Source organism: Podarcis gaigeae (assembly GCF_964106915.1).
Source record: "Podarcis gaigeae genome assembly, chromosome: 13".
Taxonomy (NCBI): domain Eukaryota; kingdom Metazoa; phylum Chordata; class Lepidosauria; order Squamata; family Lacertidae; genus Podarcis; species Podarcis gaigeae.
Window position 1 is genome coordinate 38081156 of NC_139689.1, and position 23688 is coordinate 38104843.

Below are 23688 nucleotides of genomic sequence, written 5' to 3' on the forward strand. Positions count from 1 at the left end.
TTGGTCAACCCAAGTGATTTGGGACGGGTGGGAACTTGAGACATACTCAGCCTTCCCTGATATTCCTCTGCGCTACCCTGTTAATAAGGGACGCGGGTGGCGCTGTGGGTTAAACCACAGAGCCTAGAACTTGCCGATCAGAAGGTCGGCGGTTCGAATCCCCACGACGGGGTGAGCTCCCGTTGCTCGGTCCCTGCTCCTGCCAACCTAGCAGTTCGAAAGCACGTCAGAGTGCAAGTAGATAAATAGGTACCGCTCTGGCGGGAAGGTAAACCGTGCGCTGCTCTGGTTCGCCAGAAGCGGCTTAGTCATGTTGGCCACATGACCGGCTGTACGCCGGCTCCCTCGGCCAATAAAGCGAGATGAGCACCACAACCCCACAGTCGATCACGACTGGACCTAATGGTCAGGGGTCCCTTTACTTTACCTTTACCCTGTTAATGTCTACAGTTAAAAGTGTTGTTGACCTATAAACAGCTCAGGACCACAATACGTCAAAGACCGTCTCTCCCCATATGAACCTACCCGGACCCTGAGATCAGCTTCTGAGGCCCTTCTTCGTGCGCCTCTTCCACAAGTGGAGTGTGGCAACACAAGAATGGGCCTTTTCTGTGGTGTCTCCATTTGTGGGATGCTCTGACCAGGGAGCCTCCCCTAGGCATCCGGCGAAAACGTTTCTCTTCAACCTGATTAACATTCTATGACTTTTTAAGTGTTTTTATGGGAGGGGATTATTGGTTTGTTTTTGTTTTATTGTGTATTTTGTAGTCTCATTTTCTATTTTTCTGTTGTGAAGGACAATAAACAAATGTTAATAATAATAATAATAATAATAATAATAATAATAATAATAATAATACAGTGGTACCTTGGGTTACATACGCTTCAGGTTACAGACTCCGCTAACCCAGAAATAGTGCCTCAGGTTAAGAACTTTGCTTCAGGATGAGAACAGAAATCGTGCTCCGGCGGCGTGGCAGCAGTGGGAGGCCCCATTAGCTAAAGTGGTGCTTCAGGTTAAGAACAGTTTCAGGTTAAGAACGGACATTCAGAACGAATTAAGTATTTAACCCGAGGTACCACTGGGACGCAGGTGGCGCTGTGGGTTAAAGCCTCAGCGCCTAGGACTTGCCGATCGAAAGGTCGGCGGTTCGAATCCCTGCGGCGGGGTGCGCTCCCGCTGCTCGGTCCCAGCGCCTGCCAACCTAGCAGTTCGAAAGCACCTCCGGGTGCAAGTAGATAAATAGGGACCGCTTACCAGCGGGAAGGTAAACGGCGTCTCCGTGTGCGGCTCTGGCTCGCCAGAGCAGCGATGTCACGCTGGCCACGTGACCCGGAAGTGTCTCCGGACAGCGCTGGCCCCTGGCCTCTTAAGTGAGATGGGCGCACAACCCCAGAGTCTGTCAAGACTGGCCCGTACGGGCAGGGGTACCTTTACCTTTACCTTACCACTGTAAAATGGGACGCGGGTGGCGCTGTAGGTAAAACCTCAGCGCCTAGGACTTGCCGATCGTCAGGTCGGCAGTTCAAATCCCCGCGGCGGGGTGCACTCCCGTTGCTCGGTCCCAGCGCCTGCCCACCTAGCAGTTCAAAAGCACCCCTAAGTGCAAGTAGATAAATAGGTACCGCTTTATAGCGGGAAGGTAAACAGTGTTTCCGTGTGCTGCGCTGGTGCTGGCTCGCCAGAGCAGCTTCGTCACGCTGGCCACGTGACCCGGAAGTGTCTCCGGACAGTGCTGGCCCCCAGCCTCTTAAGTGAGATGGGCGCACAACCCCAGAGTCTGTCAAGACTGGCCCGTATGGGCAGGGGTACCTTTACCTTTACCTTTTTATGTTTCCAAGCCAAACTTAGGGCCTTTATATTAATTTACAAATCCTGTAACATATTGGGTCCTTCATACATTCAGCTTGATCGTTGAGATCTGCTGGTGGAATGCTGTTACTTTATTCAACGAGTTTAACAAAACGCTGCAGACTTTGGGTAGGGGGAAAGAGAGGATGGAGATAGAGTGGTTTTTAGATTCCAGGTGACGGGCAATTATTTTCCACCTGCTGCCATCAAGCCAGTCAGTTATCCACCCGACTGGCTGTCCTGTGACAGGCAGACCGCCCCAAGTCATGGTTCCCTTAACTTTTTGCAGAGACCCCTGGGCCCGGGCCCGCCAAACATACTTCCGGTCTGGGGTGAATGAGCAGTCACTGAGCATAGTGGAGAAAGCTGCCTTCTTCGTCACCCTGGACACCAGTGAGCAGGGGCTGCAGGGACCCAACCCAAGTCAGGCGCTGGATGCCTACTCAAAGTCCCTTTTGCACGGGCGCTGCTGCGACAGGTGGGTGCTCTCTGGGCTGTCTGAAATTGCATCGCATGCTCATCTGTCTCCATCCTGCAAGTACTACCAAAAACTATACCCCACTTCATAGGGCTCAATAGTGTCCCTGACAACACACACACACACACACACACACACACACACACACACACCATGCAAGAGAACTTTACTTTTTATTTGACAGGTTTTTGGCCCACTGGGTCAAATCGTCATCTCTCCACCGGCACCTGGAGTTAACAGAACTGGAGAGGGTTCTGATGTAAATGCTATAAGGCAGATTAGCTCTCCTTTTTGTTGGGATGGATTTGGAAGGTAGGATAGGGCGTATTATTTATGAATTCTCCTTCCTCTTACTTGAGTAAGTTTAGTGTCTAGTTTAGCAGAGTTAAAAAATATATACCATCCTTTGCAGCATAAAACAAGGAAACTTGTGACAAAACTATGTAGCTTTCCATAATTATCCGGGATGCCTTTGGCAGACTGGATTACCCCACTAAACCAAATAACAAGACAGAAGTCTGTAATGTAAAAATGTAAAAATAGTGTTTACTTACATAAAGTTGCAGACTTGATTTAAGCGGAAAATGGTATTGAAACGAGTCAGGCAAAATATCTATGTTACAAAATACATGGTTTGGGTCAAAGATGGTGCCTCTCCTCAAGAGGGCACAGACTATGCATCCTATCCCTACAGCTACATGACAAAAAAAGAGACTGTTCCTCAGATGGGAGGAAGTGGTAAGAATTATCTTCCTATTTTTACCCGTCTTGCCTGGGCAAACAGAGGATATGACCTCACAGAGTGCCCTCTCTAGGAATGCACAAGGAACTCCATGTGTCCTAACCCTTTGCTCACCTAGCAAATGAATTTTCTGTTTTGATTGGAGCATCATTTTCTCACTCTGTAGTCCATTTCTTTCGATTACTCCTCCTTTCTTTTAAGTGGGATGACTAGAGCATTCTCATGGTTCTTTCTCTGCTGTCCCTCCACTTCAAGAGAACCAGCCAGGGGTCTGTAAGGCTCAGTGTGCTGACTCATGCTCTTGGTTCCCTTTTTCCGGGAGACCTCATGGGCATATTTGGGAGGCAATGGCATCATGGCGCGAAGAGTAAGGCTTGCAGGATGGCGTCCACCCTTTCACTCAAAGCCCGTTTTCCCCACAGGTGGTTTGACAAATCCTTCACGCTGATTGTTTACCGCAATGGGAAGTCCGGCATCAATGCAGAGCATTCGTGGGCTGACGCCCCCATTGTGGCACATCTCTGGGAGGTAAAAGCCCAACTTTGGGAGGGGTGGGGGGTGTGAAGGACTGAGAGCCAGGACTCCTGGATCTTCTGGAGGTGAGCTCTAAGGGGTGGGGGGCTTGGGGCAAGAGGTGCAGGGATGAAAAGCAAAATAGTTCTCACCTGGACGCTCTTTTCCCCCCACCCCACAGTACACCATTGCCACAGATGCATTTACGCTGGGGTACGATGCTAACGGGAACTGCAAAGGGGACATGGATTCCAGCATCCCCCCGCCCCAGAAATTACAATGGGATATCCCACCAGAGGTGAGTGCAGAGAGGTAGTGGGACAAGAAAAACTGAGGCAGGTGAGCTTGGCTGAGGAAGGACAACATGGATCCATGTGAGTAAAGGTAAAGCCAAAGGACCTCTGGATGGTCACGTCCAGTCAAAGGCGACTATGGGGTTGCGGCGCTCATCTCGCTTTCAGGCCGAGGGAGCCCGTGTTTGTCCACGGACAGTTTTCCGGGTCATGTGGCCAGCATGACTAAACCGCTTCTGGCACAACGGAACATCATGACAAAAACCAGAGGGCACAGAAATGCTGTTTACCTTCCCGCCACAGCGGTACCTATTTATCTACTTGCACTGGTGTGCTTTCGAACTGCTAGGCTGGCAGGAGCTGGGACAGAGCAACGGGAGCTCACCCCGTCTCAGGGATTCGAACCGCCGACCTTCTGATCGGCAAGCCCAAGAGGCTCAGTGGTTTAGAGCACAGCGCCACCCGCGTTGAGTAGCCTAAGCTCAGCTGAGGAAGCGTCAGAGGACACAGATATTGTTATGAGCAGTGTGGGAGCTTGGAGATGCCCGAGAGAGATGGAGGTTTCTTCCTTCTGTTACTGTTGCGGTATGCTAAGGGTACATACAGACACGGCAGCCATCTCCATCTTTTCTGTCGAGGTGAGCATGGCTTTCACCCATCTTTACTGTTTCTGAGCTTTTTGCTGCAGGACTGGCTGCAGATAGTAGTCCCTGGCTGGTGGCCAGTTCTGTACAATGTGAGCTGGCTGATGACAGCTGTATTCCCTTCTCCCCTCCACCCAGGGCATTTTTCAGTGTTTCATTGGCAGATTGTGCTTTTAAAATGAAAAAGTGTCACTGTAACAATTGTGCATTTATCCATTCACTGGAAGACTGGGGATGGACAAAGTTTGTCCTTATCTTCAAAAAGATGGGGCAAAGCAAGTTTTGGAAAATCAGCAGCTGTCATCCTTGATGTTGAAACTGGGCAAACATCTAGAGGAGATGACAAAGCAGTCAGTTTGTGAGCGTTTAGAAAAGAACGCATCGATTATTAGGAGCCGGCTTTAGTTTACAGATAACAAATCATTCAAAATTAATCTTATCTCTTTTTTTGACACTTGCTAATTTGGTAGATTGTGGGAATGCTGGGGACACAGTATATCTTGATTCTAGGAAGACATTTCACAAGGTCTCCCATGCTAAGCTTGCTACAAGATGGTAACGTGGGCTGAGATAGATTGGGTGGATCCACATATGGCTGAACAACCACAGCCAACGGATGCTAATTATTGACTCTTTGTCAGCCTGGAGGAAGAGCTTAAGTGGCATGCCACATGGTTCTGTCTTTATTGCCGTGCTTTATTCGCTATTTTTATAATAAAAGGGGGGTTGCGCAGTGCAAGAAAAGTAATGAACGGGTACCAGGAAGGTACCTATGGCCAGGCTTTTTCTGTCATGCAGGGCTGCAGCTAAAGGTCCAATGCCAAAGATGTCACCTGGGCCTCTGGTGACAGAGTTGCATCAAAAAACATGGTGGGCAGAGGAACCTCCCCAGGTCACACTTCCTATAGGCCCTTCCCCACCCTCTCCTTTTTTGCCATGCTAGAAGGTGTCCTTAAACTCTTAACAGTGCATCATGCTTGGGTGGGGAATAGAGTGTGAGTTGTGTAGAAACTGGCTTACTATACAAAAGGGAAAAAATGGCAACAGGTATTACTATTTACTCGCCCTTCAAACTAAGGTCCCAGGGTGGGTTACAGTGATTTATAATGCAGTCGTACATTGGATCCCGAACGCCGTAAACCCGTAAGTGAGTGTTTGCGAACGTTCTTTGGAACCCGAACATCCAATGAGGCTTCCGATTGGCTGCAGGAGCTTCCTGTAGCCAATTAGAGGCTGCGCCTTGATTTCCAAATGTTTTGGAAGTCGAGTGGACTTCTGCTTCCGAAGCAAAAGTAAAGGGACCCCTGACCATTAGGTCCAGTCGTGACTGACTCTGGGGTTGCGGCACTCATCTCGCTTTATTGGCTGAGGGAGCCGGCGTACAGCTTCCGGGTCATGTGGCCAGCATGACTATGCCGCTTCTGGCGAACCAGAGCAGCGCACGGAAAAGCCGTTTACCTTCCCGCCAGAGTGGTACCTATTTATCTACTTGCACTTTGACGTGCTTTCGAACTGCTAGGTGGGCAGGAGCAGGGACCGAGCAATGGGAGCTCACCCCGTCACAGGGATTCAAACCGCCGACCTTCTGATCGGCAAGTCCTAGGCTCTGTAAAACAGTTTCAAAATGCATTAAAACTGTTTCAGAAACTGAGAGTAGCCAACCAAAATCACAAAAAATATATACGTGCTGAAAATGCACATCTCAAGCGTCAAAGGTAAAAAATGCTGCAAAGAGAGCAACTCCATCTGGAATTGTGTTGAGCACCATCTCACCTGGCAGGTGAGCCCTGACTGTTGATTACTGCTTCCCCTACTGTCTGCTCTGTGTCCTCATTGCCTCCTGTTGCTCCCCTTTTGTCCACAGTGCCAACAGGTAATCCTGCAGTCCTTGTCCGTGGCCTTGGCTCTGGCTAATGACATAGACTTCAACGCCTTCCCCTTCAAGGAATTTGGAAAAGGGCTCATCAAGAAGTGCCGCACCAGCCCAGACAGCTTCATCCAGCTCTGCCTTCAGCTCGCACATTTTCGGGTATGTCGCTTGGCGAGATGAAGGTACTGGCAGGCAGAGAGGCAGGCAGGCAAGCAAGCAGGCAGAGTCCCTAGGCTTGGCTAGCCCCCAAACTGTCACAACCACCAGTCAAATGCACGGGAGCCAAAGCCTCTTCTCCCCAAGCCAGACTGGCTGGTAGCTCTGGTGAGATTTTTTCCCCATCAGTAGGAACCAGCCGGAGCTGTTTATTACCGTATTTTTCACTCTATAGGACGCACTTTCCCCCCTCCAAAAATTTTAAGGGGAAATGTGTGTGCGTCCTATAGAGCGAAGGCAGGCTCCTTGGCTTCAGCGATAGCAACGCGAAGCCTCCGAAGTGCAGAGGGAGCACTCCCTCCGCATTCCGGAGGCTTCGCGTTGCTTTCACTGAAGCCAGGAGAGCAAGACTCTCCCGGCTTCAGCAGAGAGGGAGAGCTGTGCAGCGCCCCTTCAGCCAAGTGGGAGGAGAAATGGAAGGGGCTCCGTTTTTCCTGCTGCTTCACTGAAGGGGCGCTGAGCAGAGAGGGGGAGATTTTTTTTTCTTGTTCTCCCCCTCTAAAACAAGGTGCGTCCTATGGTCAGGTGCGTCCTATAGCGTGAAGAATACGGTACTTTTAAAAGCTTTCATAGAATCATAGAATTGTAGAGCTGGAAGGGACACCCAAGGTCATCTAGTCCAACCCTCTGCAATGCAGGGATCTCCACTAGATCATACATGACATCAAACCTCTGCTTAAAAACCTCCAGGGAAGGAGAGTATGTTAAGTATAAAAAAGGACCCCTGGATGGTTTAAGTCCAGTCAAAGGCGACTATGGGGTGTGGCGCTCAGTATAATTAATGTTTAATTGCACACCAAAATGGAAAATGCCCTTATGTGTATTGCTAAGGGTTTAACACTGGAAAATTTCATTGAGGTATACTAAAGTTAGGAAGAGCTCTCTAAGCTCCTAGATGGGTTGACAATTAACTGTTGATGTTCTCTGCCCTTTCACGTGGTGTTTGACTTTAGATCACGTGAGTAAGGTATTTAGCTGCAAATCACCATTTTGAAGGGCCTTTTTTCCTCAACCACAGTGGGACAAAGATGTTCAAAGGAGTCTCTCCAGGAGAGAGAAACAGCTCCAGGCTAATGAAGGCTATAGAGATTTAAGGTCTGTTTGGAGTAATCTATTATCACTAAGGTGAACCTATAGTTTGACAAGCATGTGTCTTATTTAACTATTTGGATGTATCATTATCTGTTTCTGTACCTATTTTGAAGAAGATTCTGTAAAGCTTCAGAATCATATTTATGTGCCTGGACAATTTTTATTCCAGGAGGAATCTTTTTATGCATCCATTTGCTTCAAGCTGTACAGTATTAATATCTGCAATAGAGTACACCACCTCTCTTGGTTGTGATTGCATGGATGGGATAATTTGAGTTCTTTGATTTTATGGTGGCAACTCAGCTTCCCCTGGCCTAGCAGGGCTGTTGTTCTGTGCTTACAATTTGTGGCAGCTGCATTATAGCTTAAGGTAAAGGTAAACGTACCCCTGACCATTAGGTCCAGTCGTGACCAACTCTGGGGTTGCGGTGCTCATCTCGCTTTACCGGCCGAGGGAGCCGGCGTACAGCTTCTGGGTCATGTGGCCAGCATGACTAAGCTGCTTCTGGCAAACCAGAGCAGCGCACGGAAATGCTGTTTACCTTCCTGCCTGAGTGGTACCTATTTATCTACTTGCACTTTGATGTGCTTTCGAACTGCTAGGTTGGCAGGAGCAGGGACCGAGCAATGGGAGCTCACCCCGTTGCGGGGATTTGAACTGCCGACCTTCTGATCGGCAAGTCCTAGGCTCTGTGGTCTAACCCACAGCGCCACCCGCGTCCCTTGCATTATAGCTTAGCTATAGATTAAATCTTTTCCCATCTCACTGCACCCACAGATCCAGAGACAAGTCTGTCCCCTATACTCAGCCAAGCGTTCCTCTCTCCCTTTTTTTAGGACAAGCAAAAGTTCTGCCTCACCTACGAGGCATCCATGACCCGTCTCTTCCGGGAGGGCCGCACAGAAACAGTCCGCTCCTGCACCATTGAGTCCTGCAACTTTGTCAAGGCCATGATGGATCCTACCCAGAACGTAAGTCTTGAAATGCAGCCTTTGCCAGAGGAATCAGATCCAAAATTTTGTGTACGTTAAGAATAACCCTGCCTTCTGGAATGAAGTCAGCAAAATGGTCAGATTTGCATAAATGAGCCACGCTTTAATGTTTTCAGTACAGTGGTACCTACCTTGGGTTACATACGCTTCAGGTTACATACGCTTCAGGTTACAGACTCCGCTTACAGACATAGGAGAGACATAGGAGAGACCATAGCATGAGGATTAGGAGCTGCTCTCCCATACGTACAGTGCCACTTCAGATGTTGTCTATCTTCTAAGTGCCAATTCTAGTTCAATGAGGACTAGAAACTTGATACTAAGTGGGAGGCAGGTGTTCTCGCGAGTTAGGCCATTACCACCAGATTAGATGCTCTGCTGGATGTTGTGACTTCCGCCATCCACATTCCCAGTGTCCTTACTACCAAATAGATGCATGGGACCCTGATAGGAAAGAGCAGTGTGTGCTTACACCATAGACACCTGGTGAGCCCCTCTGGGGAAGGCTTTCACAATTGGGGTGCCACCACGGACAAGGCCCTGCCCCTAGTAGCCACTCATTTTCCCCTCGCCTGGGGGGGAGCGGTCAGCGGAGGAGAGCCTCTTGTAGGTTGGCCACATGGGGAGAGGTGATCCTTCAGGTCAATAGGAAAGGAGGAATCAGCAGAGACCAGAAAATGTGGAAGGTACAGCATCAGCTTTTCTCAGCATCTTCATCTGTTCATACCCAGGATGGCACAAGGTTACGTCTGTTGCGTGTGGCAGCTGAGAAGCACCAGAACCTTTACCGGCACGCCATGACAGGTGCTGGCATTGACAGGCATCTCTTCTGTCTGTATGTCGTCTCCAAATATCTCGGCCTAGAATCCCCCTTTCTGCGCGAGGTAAGTGTTGTCGAGTCAGGGGTGTGTGTGTTTGTGTGGTGCTAGGGTACGTGTATGTAAACATAAGGCTAGGGAATGTGGGCATAGTCAGTGACACATTTATTCCCAGGGTGTATTTTGAACCAATCAGGAGTGTGAAAGTCCCCCACCTAACATGTTCTTGCCCAATCGAAGAAAAGCAAGAAATTGGCTTCACTGTACTGTTGATTAGAATTACAGTACCTTGGTTGTTTTTAACAAAAAATTCTGCCTTCTACTGAGGTTTTTTTTTTTGCTTGCTCTGGTTCCTTTTCCCGGGAGTTTTAAAACATGCCATGGCTGCTCTATCCAGAGGCGTTAACCAGACACATATCTGCCTTGGTCATTTTTTGTTAGTCATCCACATTGATATTTTGCGTTTTGGTCTTCAACTGGTGTTGAATTTCACTGCCAACACGAGCTGCGAATCGTGCATGCTCAAATTTGTTGTCTGGGTGGGTCATGGCATAATTGGAACGCTAGCGAGTCTGCTTATTTTTCCACTTTCCATGGGGCACCCAGCAGTTTGGGGACATGTTGACTCATACAGCTGACTGGTTCAAATTTCAGTCTGCCGGAGAGTTTGGGAAGCCCTTGCTAGGATGTGAAGAACCACAAAGAATCTGAAGCAGAGATTTGCCAGTGTGGTGCCTGCTGGCACACACAGCTGTTCACAGATGCCTTTTTCTGGTGCCTGCAGGGTTGCATTTCCCTGTTGGATTTAGGCTTGAAAGAAGCCTTTTGTTGTAGTCAATAGAGCAGGTTGCAGTGGTGGTGGAGACCCCTGGCAGCTTCTACACTTTGCAAATGTGCCTGCGGGCAGAAAAAGGTTTGACAACCCCAGATCTAGAGTCAGGTGAAGGACAGGTAAAGGTAGAGGGATCCCTGATCATTAGGTCCAGTCGTGACCGACTATGGGGTTGCGGCCGAGGGAGCCGGCGTACAGCTTCCGGGTGACGTGGCCAGCCTGACTAAGCCGCTTCTGGCGAACCAGAGCAGCCCACGGAAACGCCGTTTACCTTCCCGCCGGAGTGGTACCTATTTATCTACTTGTACTTTGACGTGCCTTTGAACTGCTAGGTTGGCAGGAGCAGGGACCGAGCAACGGGAGCTCACCCCGTCATGGGGATTCAAACCGCCGACCTTCTGAACAGCACGTACTAGGCTCTGCGGTTTAACCCACAGCGCCACCCGCGTCCCTCAGGTGAAGGATAGACAGGTGCAGAAAGGGTTGGAAACTCAAATTTTCACCCTAAAGGCGTAACTTATTTTTTGAGGCAGCAGCTAGGCAAAACCAGATGTTATCTGGGCAACAGTGTAGTCCAACCCATCAGCTGAGACGGAAGAAAATGCAGTGGTAGGGCTTGCGATAGGGGGGACTGTTTAGTGAACCGGTCCTTATCCACGGGTTCTCCCCTAGAAATCCTCCTCACCATAAGTCAGTTCCACCCTACACCCTGGCCAGGCATGTTTCAGAAGTTTACCAAAGTTTTTTTAAAAAAGAAGGATCTACGGGAGTGGTATTTGCTGGAATGCACTAGAAACAGGGGAAGATTTAATCCAACACTCGTCTCACCAGTTTCCCCATGTCAGCAGCTTCTGTGCAAGAGTCGCCGCTAATGGTGCATGTCAGGATGGGCTTGCTGCGTGTGCAGAACTGGGACTGTTTCTGAGCAATGTGCGCACATGTCTCAGAGAGTTGCGGCTTTCCCTCACATAGGTGGCAGCAGGAGCCTGTTGCCCCAGTGAAGGGAATAGGAGAGATCCTCACCTTTGGTTGCTGCTAGGGTCTTCTTCCCCTGAAACGTTGAGGGCTAGAACCTTGCTTATCGAAAACAAAATCTGGAAAGCTGGTGGTCGCAGGCATCCGGGTGTGCTGACATCCCGATGCCACAGCTCACAGGGTGAGTGGTGTAAAAAGCAAGCCTAGGGTGAGGAAGTCAGGTGATAGCCAGTAGGTTCTAGAAACCCCCTTTTGGGGGGGGGTGATCAGTGAGTTTGTTGGGCCCTGAGTGAGCACCAGTGGGGGGGGGGGCGCGCCTGGGCGAGAGCCAGGAGCCTGAAAAGTGCTAAGTGGGGACATGTATCCGAAGAGGAAACTTTATATACATATCTATTTATCAGTCATTTGCATTGACGCTTTAATTGTGCACCTTTACTGCTGCTGTTAGAGTTAGCTTGGAGATAACTTTAAGCAGTACAGTTATACCTCGGGTCACAGATGCTTCAGGTTGCTTTTTCTCGGGTTACGGACCCGCCGAAACCCGGAAGTACCGGAATGGGTTACTTCCAGGTTTAGGTGGTCGCGCATGTGCAAAAGCGCTAAATTGCGCATGCGCAGAAGCGCCAAATCACAACCCCCACATGTGCAGACGTGCTGCTGCGGGTTGCGAACGTGCATCCTGCACGGATCACGTTCACAAGCTGAGCGTCCACTGTTCCACTGAGGGGAGAGGTTCTGCAGGGAGCAGCAAGGGGGGAGGGTACCCATTGTGGCAGAGCCCCTCACCCGTTTGATCCTCGGCCCCTTTCTCCCCTCTGCCAGGTGCTGTCTGAGCCGTGGCGACTCTCCACCAGCCAGACTCCCATTCAGCAGATGGAGCTCTTTGACCTCCAGAACCACCCAGACTATGTTTCTTTTGGGGGTGGATTTGGACCGGTGAGTAGACTGTCTCGCCAGAGTGGTGCATGCTCTGGTTATCTTGGACTACTGCAATGCGCTCTATGTGGGGCTACCTTTGAAGGTGATCCAGAAACTACAATTAATCCAGAATGCAGCAGCTAGACTGGTGACTGGGAGTGCCGCCAAGACCACATAACACCCGTCCTGAAAGACCTACATTGGCTTCCAGTACATTTCTGGGCACAATTCAAAGTGTTGGTGCTGACCTTTAAAGTCCTAAATGGCCTCGGCCCAGTATACCTGAAGGAGCGTCTCCACCCCCATCGTTCAGCCCAGACACTGAGGTCCAGCTCTGAGGGCCTTCTGGCGGTTCCCTCCCTGTGAGGAGTGAGGTTACAGGGAACCAGGCAGAGAGGGCCTTCTTGGTAGTGGCACCCGCCCTGTGGAACGCCCTCCTATCAGATGTCAAGGAAACAAAGAACTGTCTGACTTTTAGAAGACATCTGAAGGCAGTCCTGTTTAGGGAAGTTTTCAATGTTTGATGTTTTATCATGTTTTTAATATTATGTTGGGATCCGCCCAGAGTGGCTGGGGAAACCCAGCCAGATGGGCAGGTATAAATAATAAATTATTATTATTATTTATTATTAAGCTCAGGCCTCCAGGGTTCTCTGGAGGGTGGGGGTGGAAAGTGGCGGCCGAGTGACTTAGAGCTGGTGGTCTGAGAGCCAGCACTCTCTTGCATCCTCTAAGAATGCTGCTCTGTCGGATGTGGGAGAGGACAGAGGTCTGGGATCCAAGTTTCTTTCTCAGGCTGTTTTTTCCCTTTCTCTCCACCCATCAGGTTGACGACGATGGTTATGGTGTGTCGTACGTCATCGTGGGCGAAGATCTCATAAACTTCCACGTGTCGTGCAAATTCTCCAGCAAGGAGACGGTAAGTGTGTGCCAGGAGGGGCACATAAGCCATGCTGGGGTGTTAGGGTGCCTCAATGGATGGAGGCGGTTGGAGGATGGATGGCGGCTAACAGATTGAGATTGAATCCTGACAAGACAGAAGTACTGTTTCTGGGGGACAGGAGGCGGGCAGGTGTGGAGGACTCCCTGGTCCTGAATGGGGTACCTGTGCCCCTGAAGGACCAGGTGCGCAGCCTGGGAGTCATTTTGGACTCACAGCTGTCCATGGAGGCACAGGTTAAATCTGTATCCAGGGCAGCTGTGTACCAGCTCCATCTGGTACGCAGGCTGAGGCCCTATCTGCCTGTGGACTGCCTCGCCAGAGTGGTGCATGCTCTGGTTATCTCCCGCTTGGACTACTGCAATGCACTCTACGTGGGGCTACCTTTGAAGGTGACCCGGAAACTACAACTAATCCAGAACGCAGCAGCCAGACTGGTGACAGGTAGCGGCCGCCGAGACCATATAACACCGGTCTTGAAAGACCTACATTGGCTCCCAGTACGTTTCCGAGCACAATTCAAAGTGTTGGTGCTGACCTTTAAAGCCCTAAACGGCCTCGGTCCAGTATACCTGAAGGAGCGTCTCCACCCCCATCGTTCTACCCGGACACTGAGGTCCAGCACCGAGGGCCTTCTGGCGGTTCCCTCACTGCGAGAAGTCAAGTTTCAGGGAACCAGGCAGAGGGCCTTCTCGGTAGTGGCGCCCTCCCTGTGGAATGCCCTCCCACCAGATGTCAAAGAGAACAACAACTACCAGACTTTTAGAAGACATCTGAAGGCAGCCCTGTTTAGGGATGCTTTTAATGTTTGATGTATCATAGTATTTTAATATTCTTTTGGAAGCCGCCCAGAGTGGCTGGGGGGGCCCAGCCGGATGGGCGGGGTATAAATAATAAATTATTATTATTATTATTATTATTATTATTATTATTATTATTATTATTATTATTATTATTATTGCAGGCAGGGCTTGGTAGGCAGTGAGCTTCTTACAAGCTGCCTGTATCGTCCGCGGGGATTCACTGGCTCAGGGAATATTTTGTCACGGACTGGTTGGCTGCGGAGCAATGGTGCGAGGAACCAGCTAGGGAACCACCAAGGGAAGAAGGTTCAGAGTTTGGGGAGTGGTAGTGGGACAGCAATGATTGGCGAGAGGGAGAAGGGGAGCAGATTGGGAGCAGGAGGAGTCAGCAGCTGAAGGGGTGACAGGGCTTAGTGAGAAGGGCGAGTCTGTGGCAGAGAGAAGCCAGAAGCAGAAGTAGAGTGGGATGAGGGAGGCCAAGAGCCAGAGATGAGTCTGGCTGGTGAAGAATCATGGGTATCTTCTTTTCCTCCTTCAACTAGCTCCCCTTCCCCTTGGTCTCCCAGGATCAGGAGAGGCATGAAGTGGGAGTAGCAAAGGCTGGGCACACAGATGCAGTCTCAGAATGCTTGGGGGGAAACCCTGGAGAGGAGGGGACTTAGACAGCTGTGCAAGTGGCGGAGAGAAGTCCAGAATCAGAAGACAGAGCTGAAGCAGGAGAAGAATCTGGCTGGTGAAGAGTTCCAGGTGTCTTCCCCCTCCTGCTGCAAACAGCCTCCCTCCCCTTCGGTCTCCCAGAACTAGTAGAGGCATGAAAAGGGCGGAGGAGTTAGCTTCACATGGGCATAATCTCAGATTGCATGGGGAAAACCCTGAAGAGGGGACTTGGGCAGCTGTGGGATCTTCTGTCTTCAACTGTTTCATGGGGGCAAGACGTATCAAAGAAGAGTTGCTGTGCTCATTAGGCCTGATACCCCTGTTTTTGCTAATGAAGAGTTAACTCCAACTTGCTCAGTGTGGTTTACTGCTGCCTCGCTCCTGTCTGATTTCTCCCTCGGCTTAAGATTGCTTAGTAACTCTTGGTTACTCTTCCCTTGGTTTTCCCCACTGCTTACTTGCTTGAGTCATCTGGAAGGATAACTGGGGCAACTTGCTCTTTTTCGGAGCAAGAAACTTTCCACACCAGATTTTCCATTTTTTTAAGTAAGCTCAGGCTTTGAAATATTTTAGGCGTGTCAAGTTCCCCGATCTCACCTCCCCTCCCCTGCTTCTTTCTCCAGGACGCACACCGGTTTGGACTTAACATCCGGAAGGCCATGGTGGACGTCTTGGCCCTTTTCCAACTGGACAAAAACTCCCCTGCCGGTCGTGGCCAGTGACTGAATAAACGCCAGCGGGATTTACACAGCCAGCTCCCCAGACACACTTTGGAGTGTGTGTGTGTTTTCTGTCCTCTGATCCGCAGGAACATTTTGAAGCGGGGGATGAAGAGGGGCCGGGCTTGCCTGAGGATTCCCACAAGCACAATGGACGGGCACGCCCCTCTTCCGTTCTCGGATTTGGGAGATTTGGACCCTGTGCCAGATGCCACGTAGGCAAACGACCCTCTCCCTCTGCTCAGCATCTCCCTGCTTTTGGGTTGGTAGAAGTCTAAAACGGGTTGCGGCTGGTAGCAAAATCTTGCTTCTTCTAGGGCACATGTGTGGATGGAGGACTGTGGTTCGCTTAGAAGAGTTTGGCTCTTGGGAAATCTTAAGTGCTCCCATTGTGGCCATCCCAGGGTGTTTTAGAAGCAGCAGTTCCCTTTCCCCTTCTTCTCTCCAGCAGCTAAGAAGCTCTTTTCCTTGCCCGCTCCAACCACTTCCACCCACAGCAGCTGGGCTGCGTCCCCTTTCTAGCACTTCCCATTCAAAGGATTCTTCCCTGTGTCTGCCACTGACCCTCTGTTCCCCTGAGGCACTGCGGATGGGGTGATGGGTGATATTTAGAGGGGCACCCCCTCTCCTCCAATTCTGGGGATCCAGGAATCCCCACAAAGTTGGTGCAGGGAGGGAAAGTTGGTCTTAATTTATTGCAGGGTTTTGTACGCCTCTGGGGAAATTTGAGTTGCGAGGAGCGGCAGAAGAACAACGGGTGGGTCTTTTTTGTTTTGTTTCGTTTTGCTAGCGTCACAAACCTGAATAAAACCACAGGGCGGGAGATCTTACAAAACGGAATCGCGTGTGGCCTTTTGTCAACTGGGAGGTGAGGGTCGGTGCAGGTTGTCAGCTGCGGCTGGGGGGTGGCGTGAGCCAAGAGGAGGGACAGAGCAGCCCAAGCTCTGGGGAAACAGCATGTTGCCCCAGTTAGCATTTTCTACTTCCGGGAAGTGTGTGGCAGAATGTGGCACCTTCTGTCGCAAGAGAACACTGCTCACTATTCCTTTCCGTTTTGCAATTTAGGCTTAGTTTGAAGCCAAAGGCCTTTTTTCAATGCAAAGTTTGGATGCTGCAATATGTGAAATGGAATGTTAGTGCCTAAGATAAGGGAGGATGGGGTGAGGAAGCGAGGGTCCTGTTCCTTTTATTACAGTAGAAGAGCATAAGAGGGAGGGCTGTGATTCAGTGAGAAGAGTTTGAGGTTCTATCGCACTACTTTAAGCAGCCATGACTTCCCCACATAGAATCCTGGGAACTGTACAGTGGTACCTCAGGTAACAGACGCTTCAGGTTACAGACTTCGCTAACCCAGAAATATTCCCTCGGGTTAATAACTTTGCTTCAGAATGAAAACAGAAATGGCGCAGTGGCAGCAGCAGGAGGCCCCATTAGCTAAAGTGGTGCTTCAGGTTAAGAACAGTTTCAGGTTAAGAAGGGACCTCCAGAACGAATTAAGTTCTTAACCCGAGGTACCACTGTAGTTTGTTAAGAGTGCTGAGAGTTGTTAACGAAGACCCCAATGCTCCTCAAAGAGCTGCAATTCCCAGAGTGCTTTCTTTTACAATCAATCCCTCTTCCCAGGGAGCTCTGAGAAGTGGATCTCTCCAAGTACAGGGGTCTCCTAACAATGTTTAGCACTTTTAGCAAACTACAGTTCCCAGGACTCTTTTTAGGGAAGCCATGGGCTAATTAAAGTGGTGTGTGCTTTATATACCTCTGATGCTGCCTGAATCTTGGGAATTCTGGTTTCTTATAGGCTGCCCTCACGGGCAGCGAAGGGTATTTAGAAGCAGTGTTTGTGCTTGTGCAATTACAGCGCAAAGCAGGTTGGAAGTATGAGTGTGTTGGGTGTTTGGAACTAGACACAGCTCCTTCGTATGTGCCCAAATGCCCAGGTTTACTATCTGTTGCAGCTGCCAGGAGAAGTGGCTGCACTGGACCTCACCACACTGCCTCACCTTCTGAGAATGCAAGTTCGTAGCAAAACACATCCTTCAGGTCTCTCAACGTCCACGTGAAACTGTACTTGGTTCACATGTGCCAAGCCAGCTTTCAAAAAGGTGGTCTGCTGCCTTCATAGGAGGCAATGGTAGGGAAAGCCATTCCTACAGAGGGACCTGCTGGCTCGACTGCTATCACTGCATGCGTGACGGTTCTCATGTTTGCTTGCCAGCTCAGGTGCAGAGCTGAGTCTCTCTGCCACGTTTATCAAGCAAAGGAAAATAGGTCCACATTTCGACTCCTTCCCCAGACACTGTGAATGGAGCAAACTGCATCCTGTGCAAAATTCAGAGCCTTATTGTGAGAAAGATGGCAATTGCAGGCTATGCTCTTTTTCGAAGAGGAAAAGCCACTCCCAGAGGGAGCAAATTAGACAGGGAGAAGCAATGAGTGTTAAGTTATTCACCACTCCACATTTGCCTGCAACTGGACCCCCTGGCGGGGTTTAAAATGCACGCTCCCTGTGTTGGAAAATGAGGCACAGGGCAAAAGCTGCTGGGGATTTGGAGCAGGGCAGCAGCAAGCAGAGGAAGATTGAAGCATGCAAGCCTCACCTGCAGCTTCTCTTATCTTGCTCCGTGCATCTACACCTCCCCACAACTTCCCTTGCTATCCATCCATCCCCTTGCCTCCCGCATTGAGCTGTGGTCTGCTGGAATAAAAATGTATGCACCCAGCACATAGGGCCACATTCAACTAACCCCATCCCAATGGTGCCGCGGGGCTTCCGCCACCCTGCTACTCTTGTGTCTCCCCCAAATTCATGCTGGGAGCGGGTGGGTGGGAGAACCCCCAGAAAGCCAGCAGGAGGAAAAGATGGGAGAGCAACTCTGTCTTGGAAAGTGGGAATGCTTATGCTTGACAGCAAATGATCAAATCATAAAGATGCACTGAATTCCACCCCTAAATTCTACAGCCAGTTCCTCGGCTGGCTCCCTCCAGGCTCGGCGTTGGAGCAAATACAAAAGAGATCCCCTCTCTGGTTCCTCCCCTGGAGCCGCTCCCTGGCTTCCAAACAGACGAGGTAGACGGCTTTTAAGTCACAGCCATCTCTCTTTTATTGGGGGTCACGGTTTAATTCAGACGGGCAGGAGTTCCGCTTGGCGAGGCTTACAGAGGAAGTGGTGGAGGCCGCTGGGGACTGGGGCCCTCCCTCCTGGGAGACCAAGGACAGCTGCGAGTGGAGGGAACTCAGCTTGTTCTGGAGGTAATCTAGGGCAGTGGCTTTATCCCTGCAAGAAAGGAGAGGGAGAAGCATGCGAGATGGCTGCTTATTAGGGTTATAGACCCACAACCTGCCATTCTGTGTGTGTCCCCTGCCACCGGATCCCGGCTGATAGGCAGCCTTACTAACCAGCACCCCGTCATGAGCTATTTGGGTCCCTCCTGCCCCATCAGTTGAGCCTGTCATTTAACCGCAACCATGCATGAGTTTTGCTGTGCACTGGTGCAGGGAGCCTGAACTCTCCTGCTCAGCCTTTCCCTTAGCTGAGCAGCGAAACAAACCGCAGAGTGGCTGGCTTTTACCATCACATCCGAACCGGCACTTGCGGCTTGCTTTTATTTCTAAACAAACCACAACCCGAAGTCGAGGTTTGCTTTTCAGTATCCCAGCGGTGGTTTCTTTGGCGAGAACGAACCACGAGCGCTGACTCAGGCGGCCACTCTGTGGTTTGGCTTTCCCAACTCAGCTGATGGGAAGAGCACATTGAAAGCACTCGACCCCAAGGAATCCTGGGAACCGTCGCCCTGTGAGGAGTAAACGAAAGCTCCTGGGATTCTGTGCAAGCATCTGTGCACTTTAAATTTTGAGTGGGTGTGGCCTATGTGGAAAGCTAAGCATTATCTTAAACAACCACCCACCAATAGTTCCAGTTACAGATAGGTAGCCGTGTTGGTCTGCCATAGTCAAAACAAAAAAAATTCCTTCCAGTAGCACCTTAAAGACCAACTAAGTTAGTTCTTGGTATGAGCTTTCGTGTGCATGCACACTTCTTCAGATTGGTATCTGAAGAAGTGTGCATGCACACGAAAGCTCATACCAAGAACTAACTTAGTTGGTCTTTAAGGTGCTACTGGAAGGAATTTTTTTGTGTGTTAACCACCCACCAAGTTAGGTTTAGCTGCATGCAAATTTAATTTATCATTAAGTAAAACTCATTTGGTTAGTCGGTTAAAATGTCTTCAATCAGCTGATAGCCCTAATTAATGCATTTACCCTTGGATGATGATGATGATAGTAGTAATAATAATAATAATAATAATAATTTATTATTATTATTTTTACCCCGCCTATCTGGCTGGGTTTCCCCAGCCGCTCTGGGCAGCTCCCAACAGAATATTAAAAACACGATAAAACATCAGACACTAAAAACTTCCCTAAACAGGACTGCCTTCAGATGTCTTCTGAAAATAAGTTAGTTGTTTATTTCCTTGACATCTGATGGGAGGCCGTTCCACAGGGTGGGCGCCACTACCGAGAAGGCCCTCTGCCTGGTTCCCTGTAACCTCACTTCTCGCAGTGAGGGAACCGCCCTTGGAGCTGGACCTCAGTGTCCAGACTGAATAATGGGGGTGGAGATGCTGCTTCAGGAATACTGGGCCGAGACACCTTCATCATGGTGGAGGAGGAATTTTGCAAGGGTTTGGCTCCAGGATCAGGGAGTTCCATGGGTCTATAGAATGTGCAAGGCAGAGCTGGCACTGTCTGTAGAGCTCCCCCCCTTGCTTACTCACTCCGTGGCGATCTTGGCCCGCTCCAGATAGTTCTTGGCTCTCAGGGCATCATCCTGGGCCAGGCGTACATTCGAACTCAGGGCGTTTGCTCGTGCGCGAGTGTCCACAGCCGTGTGTTCCAGATCCTGCCTCCCAGTGACCAGAGCAATTGGAGGTGGGTAAAAGAGAGAGAGAGAGAGAGAAGGAAGGACTACAGAGCCATCACCCAACCAGGGTAGGGGCAAGCCAGCAATTTAGGGCTGCCGGCGGTCACCACCAACTACGGCTGTCGATTTGGCGAGCCATACCAGCTTGCTATGCTTCGGCTGTTAGGAGATGGTGATAGGACAGGGGTCCACTTGGAAACGGCAGAGGTATTTCAGTGGGAAGTTTACTGAGCCTCTCATGTTCCTCCAGCGCCCCCTGGTGGCTGTGCATGATCCTAAAGCAATGGGATGCCAGCTGAGGATGAGAAAACCAGGTGCACAGGGCCAGAAGATACTGCAAGGTAGCAGCTGATATCTCAAAAGGTTGCCGACCAAGATAATTTGGTATCAAAAGATGCAGCTGCTAGCTACAGCTAGGGGCTGCTGGTCTAGCAAGCTCTGCCACCTGTCTCATTCGGCCATAAACGAGGGGCAGAAGTAAGTTTGGTATTTGCTGCAAAAGACATTTTGCATGTTTTTTCAGCAGCCAGGTATGTGCTGCTGAGAATGTGGGCCCAGGCGCCGCCTCCCAGGGCAGATACTAGCTTGTGTTGAGCACCGAGCGCATGGCTCAGGTTATTTTAAGGAAGGCTGTGTGGGCCTGCTTCCTTCAAGGGGGCTAGCAGCATGGGCGAGAGGCACCCATGGCAACCACAGAGGCCTCCATCTCTGGTGCAGCCAGGGTAATGCGCTGCAGCCGAAAAGGAGCAACGTGAAAAAGCTGTGCTGGGGGGGGGGGGGTTGGGAACCCCAAAAGGCGCTAATAAGGGCTAAAACGAAACACTGTTCTTTAAAACAGGTGGCAAAGCCACAGGTGACAGGTGCCCCCGAAAAAGATTTTGGTGGCCACCTAAAAACTACCCCTACCCCACCTCTTCACCCCCCAAAAAAGCCCCTTGCATTCTATTTATTTTATTTTTAAAACCACTTCCTTTTTTATTGCTCCTATGCATCTCCCACTGTGATGTCAGAGGTTTTTTTAAAAGGCCCCTCAGTTCGCCTCCCTCTGTTGTAAAAATTGTTTAAATATTTTTATACCGACTGCTCCCATAGATAGCCCAATGGCACACCTTGCTATACAGGTCCACTGCGAGGTCCCAGTAGGGCTTCCTCCCAGGTAAGTAAGAATCAGGCTGCAGCCTCGATGCATTTGTTTGATGCTTGGAGCCACCTTGTAAAAGATCTGGCTGGAAAATTGAGCTGCTAAATGCCACTTTCTGATTGTCAAGGCTGAGCGAGAATTTAGCACCTTCCCAATTCAAGCCCTACAGGCAGGGGGTGGCCGGCCTGTGACCTCCAGCAATTGCACAAAAAGGTACAATTCCCCATTGGCTTCATCCAGCGCAGCCAGTGGCTGAGGATGAAGGGAGACAGTAGCTCAGTATCATCCAGAAGGCAACAGGCTAGCCAGCCCCTTGCCCTATGGCTGTGCCACCAGCGCTTGGCAATTTCACTGGCTTGACACCTATTGATGGAAGGGAAACAAAAACGCTCTCTCCCTTAGGCTGGCTGGGGATGATGGGAGTTATAGTCCAAAACTACAGACGGCAGAGCTACATTTCTCTTTGTTTCAGGCACCCATTATTCAACTTCCAGAAGAGCACTCTAGGTGCAACTGCTGGGGGTATACGTACACAAACACACCCTTCTATAAAGAGATCCCAGCTTTGCTTTCCAGAAAACCTGAAGTTTGCACACAGAAAGAAGGGTATATGGCCAGGGAATGAAACATTTCCAAAATATAAATGCACTGTATTTTTCGCTCTATAAGATGCACCAGACCACAAGACGCACCTAGTTTTTGGAGGAGGAAAACAAGAAAAAAAAATATATTCTGAATCTCAGAAGCCAGAACAGCAAGAGGGATTGCTGTGCAGTGAAAGCAGCAATCCCTCTTGCTGTTCTGGCTTCTGGGATAGCTGCGCAGCCTGCATTCACTCCATAAGATGCACACACATTTCCCCTTACTTTTTAGGAGGGAAAAAGTGAGTCTTATAGAGCAAAAAATACGGTAAGTTCATCTCACACACCCCAAACCCTGGAATTTTAAGGGGTGAGAAGTCGATACTTTTCCTTTGTTTTAATTCCCACCCCTTTCCCCTGCTGGAATGAATATCCTCCTTTTTGTACAATGTAAGGCCACTATTATTTCTATGGAAACCAGAGAAAAACGCGAAAGAGAGTGATGCAGCAAGGGAGGCAGTCGCCCAGTAAGGAAAAGCATTAGCCCTACAGGCTACGAGAGTAGGCCCAGCCCTGGAGGAGATAGCCTTTTTCATAGGCAGATGGCCCTGGCTTCAATCGCAAACTCTTGTTAGTTCAGGGCATCCCAGGTAAATCAGGATGGGGGAAAGACCTTTTTGCCCAGAGACCTTGGGAGAGCTGCTGCCCGTCTGAGTTGACGATACTGGGCTCGTATGTAAGGCAGCTTTCTGGGGAGTGAGCCCACCACCGAGGGGGGAGGGATCTACCTGAGCCCAGGTCTCTGGAGGTCCAGGGCCATCTTATCTGGCCCCAGGGCAGAAGAATGCTCCAGCAAGGCTGCACTCTGGAATCTTTTTATTGGGGGTGGGGTGGGGGGTGCAGAGGGATCACGGTACCATTATCTTCTTCTGCAAGCGCTGGCAGCTGGGGCATGGGCCCGGGGGGACCGCCCTCTGCTTCAGCTCTTCCAGGACGGGCGCCATGGCATGCTCGACCATCTGTCTCAGCGCGTCCGTGTTCACAAAGCTGTAGCTGTGGCCGGGAGAGAAAAGATGGAGCAGGGTTCATGCAAGGACAAGAGGTCGGGAGCTCCTTCCCTTCTCCTATCCTGCGCTCCCTGAAGGATCTCTGCCTGCTTAGGTTTAAAAAAAAGGGGGGAAGGCAGTCATGGCCACAGATCTAGATGGCTTTAAAAGATGGTTAAGACAAACTGCATGGTGGTGGCTATCGACATCTACCAGCCAAGATGGTTGGAGGCTTCAACGCTTCTGAAAACCAGTTATGGACTCATAGAATCGTAGAATTGGAAGGGACCCTGAGGTTCGTCTATAGCCCAACGCCCTGCAATGCAGGAATATGCAGATGTCCCATATGGGGAATCGAACCTGCAACCTTGGCGTTATCAGCACCACGCTCTAGCCCACTGAGCTATGCAGGCTGATTAGATGGGTACAGGCCCGCTCAGGGAGGATAAGGTTGTGGCGGTTATAGGTTGCCTTTGGATATCAGTCGCAACTCTGTTTAGGGAAGTTTTTAATGATTGATGTTTTAATGTATTTTTAATATCTGTTGGAAGCTACCCAGAGTGGCTGGGGAAACCCAGCCAGATGGGCAGGGTACAAATAATAAAGTATTATTATTATTATTATTATTATTATTATTATT

At 50.0% G+C, this 23688-nt stretch overlaps 2 protein-coding genes across 20 annotated transcripts in view; one reads left to right on the forward strand and one right to left on the reverse strand.

Moving 5' to 3' along the window:
* Positions 1–23688, forward strand: part of CPT1C (carnitine palmitoyltransferase 1C) — a 69246-nt gene that overhangs the window by 40344 nt on the left and 5214 nt on the right. For 4 of the 8 annotated variants that reach the window (XM_083709250.1, XM_083709252.1, XM_083709249.1 and 1 more), the window contains 8 exons: positions 2142–2330; positions 3495–3600; positions 3767–3883; positions 6387–6551; positions 8538–8672; positions 9425–9577; positions 12141–12276; positions 13501–14003. In XM_083709250.1, the coding sequence (XP_083565376.1) occupies positions 2142–2330; positions 3495–3600; positions 3767–3883; positions 6387–6551; positions 8538–8672; positions 9425–9577; positions 12141–12276; positions 13501–13988 (1489 nt within the window). In that variant the 3' untranslated portion in view covers positions 13989–14003. Of the gene's footprint in view, positions 1–2141; positions 2331–3494; positions 3601–3766; positions 3884–6386; positions 6552–8537; positions 8673–9424; positions 9634–12140; positions 12277–13062; positions 13156–13500; positions 14004–15259; positions 16191–23688 lie in introns of those variants that run through there. The other 4 variants (XM_083709253.1, XM_083709254.1, XM_083709255.1 and 1 more) reach the window with 2 other exon arrangements.
* The window catches only part of TSKS (testis specific serine kinase substrate), a 28764-nt gene continuing 23507 nt past the window's right edge, over positions 18432–23688 (reverse strand). For 10 of the 12 annotated variants that reach the window (XM_083709433.1, XM_083709429.1, XM_083709432.1 and 7 more), the window contains 3 exons: positions 22920–23055; positions 20135–20259; positions 18432–18630 (listed from right to left, as the gene is read on the reverse strand). In XM_083709433.1, coding sequence (XP_083565559.1) covers positions 18456–18630; positions 20135–20259; positions 22920–23055 — 436 coding nt within the window. In that variant the 3' untranslated portion in view covers positions 18432–18455. Of the gene's footprint in view, positions 18631–20130; positions 20260–22919; positions 23056–23688 lie in introns of all 12 variants that reach the window. The other 2 variants (XM_083709436.1, XM_083709428.1) reach the window with 1 other exon arrangement.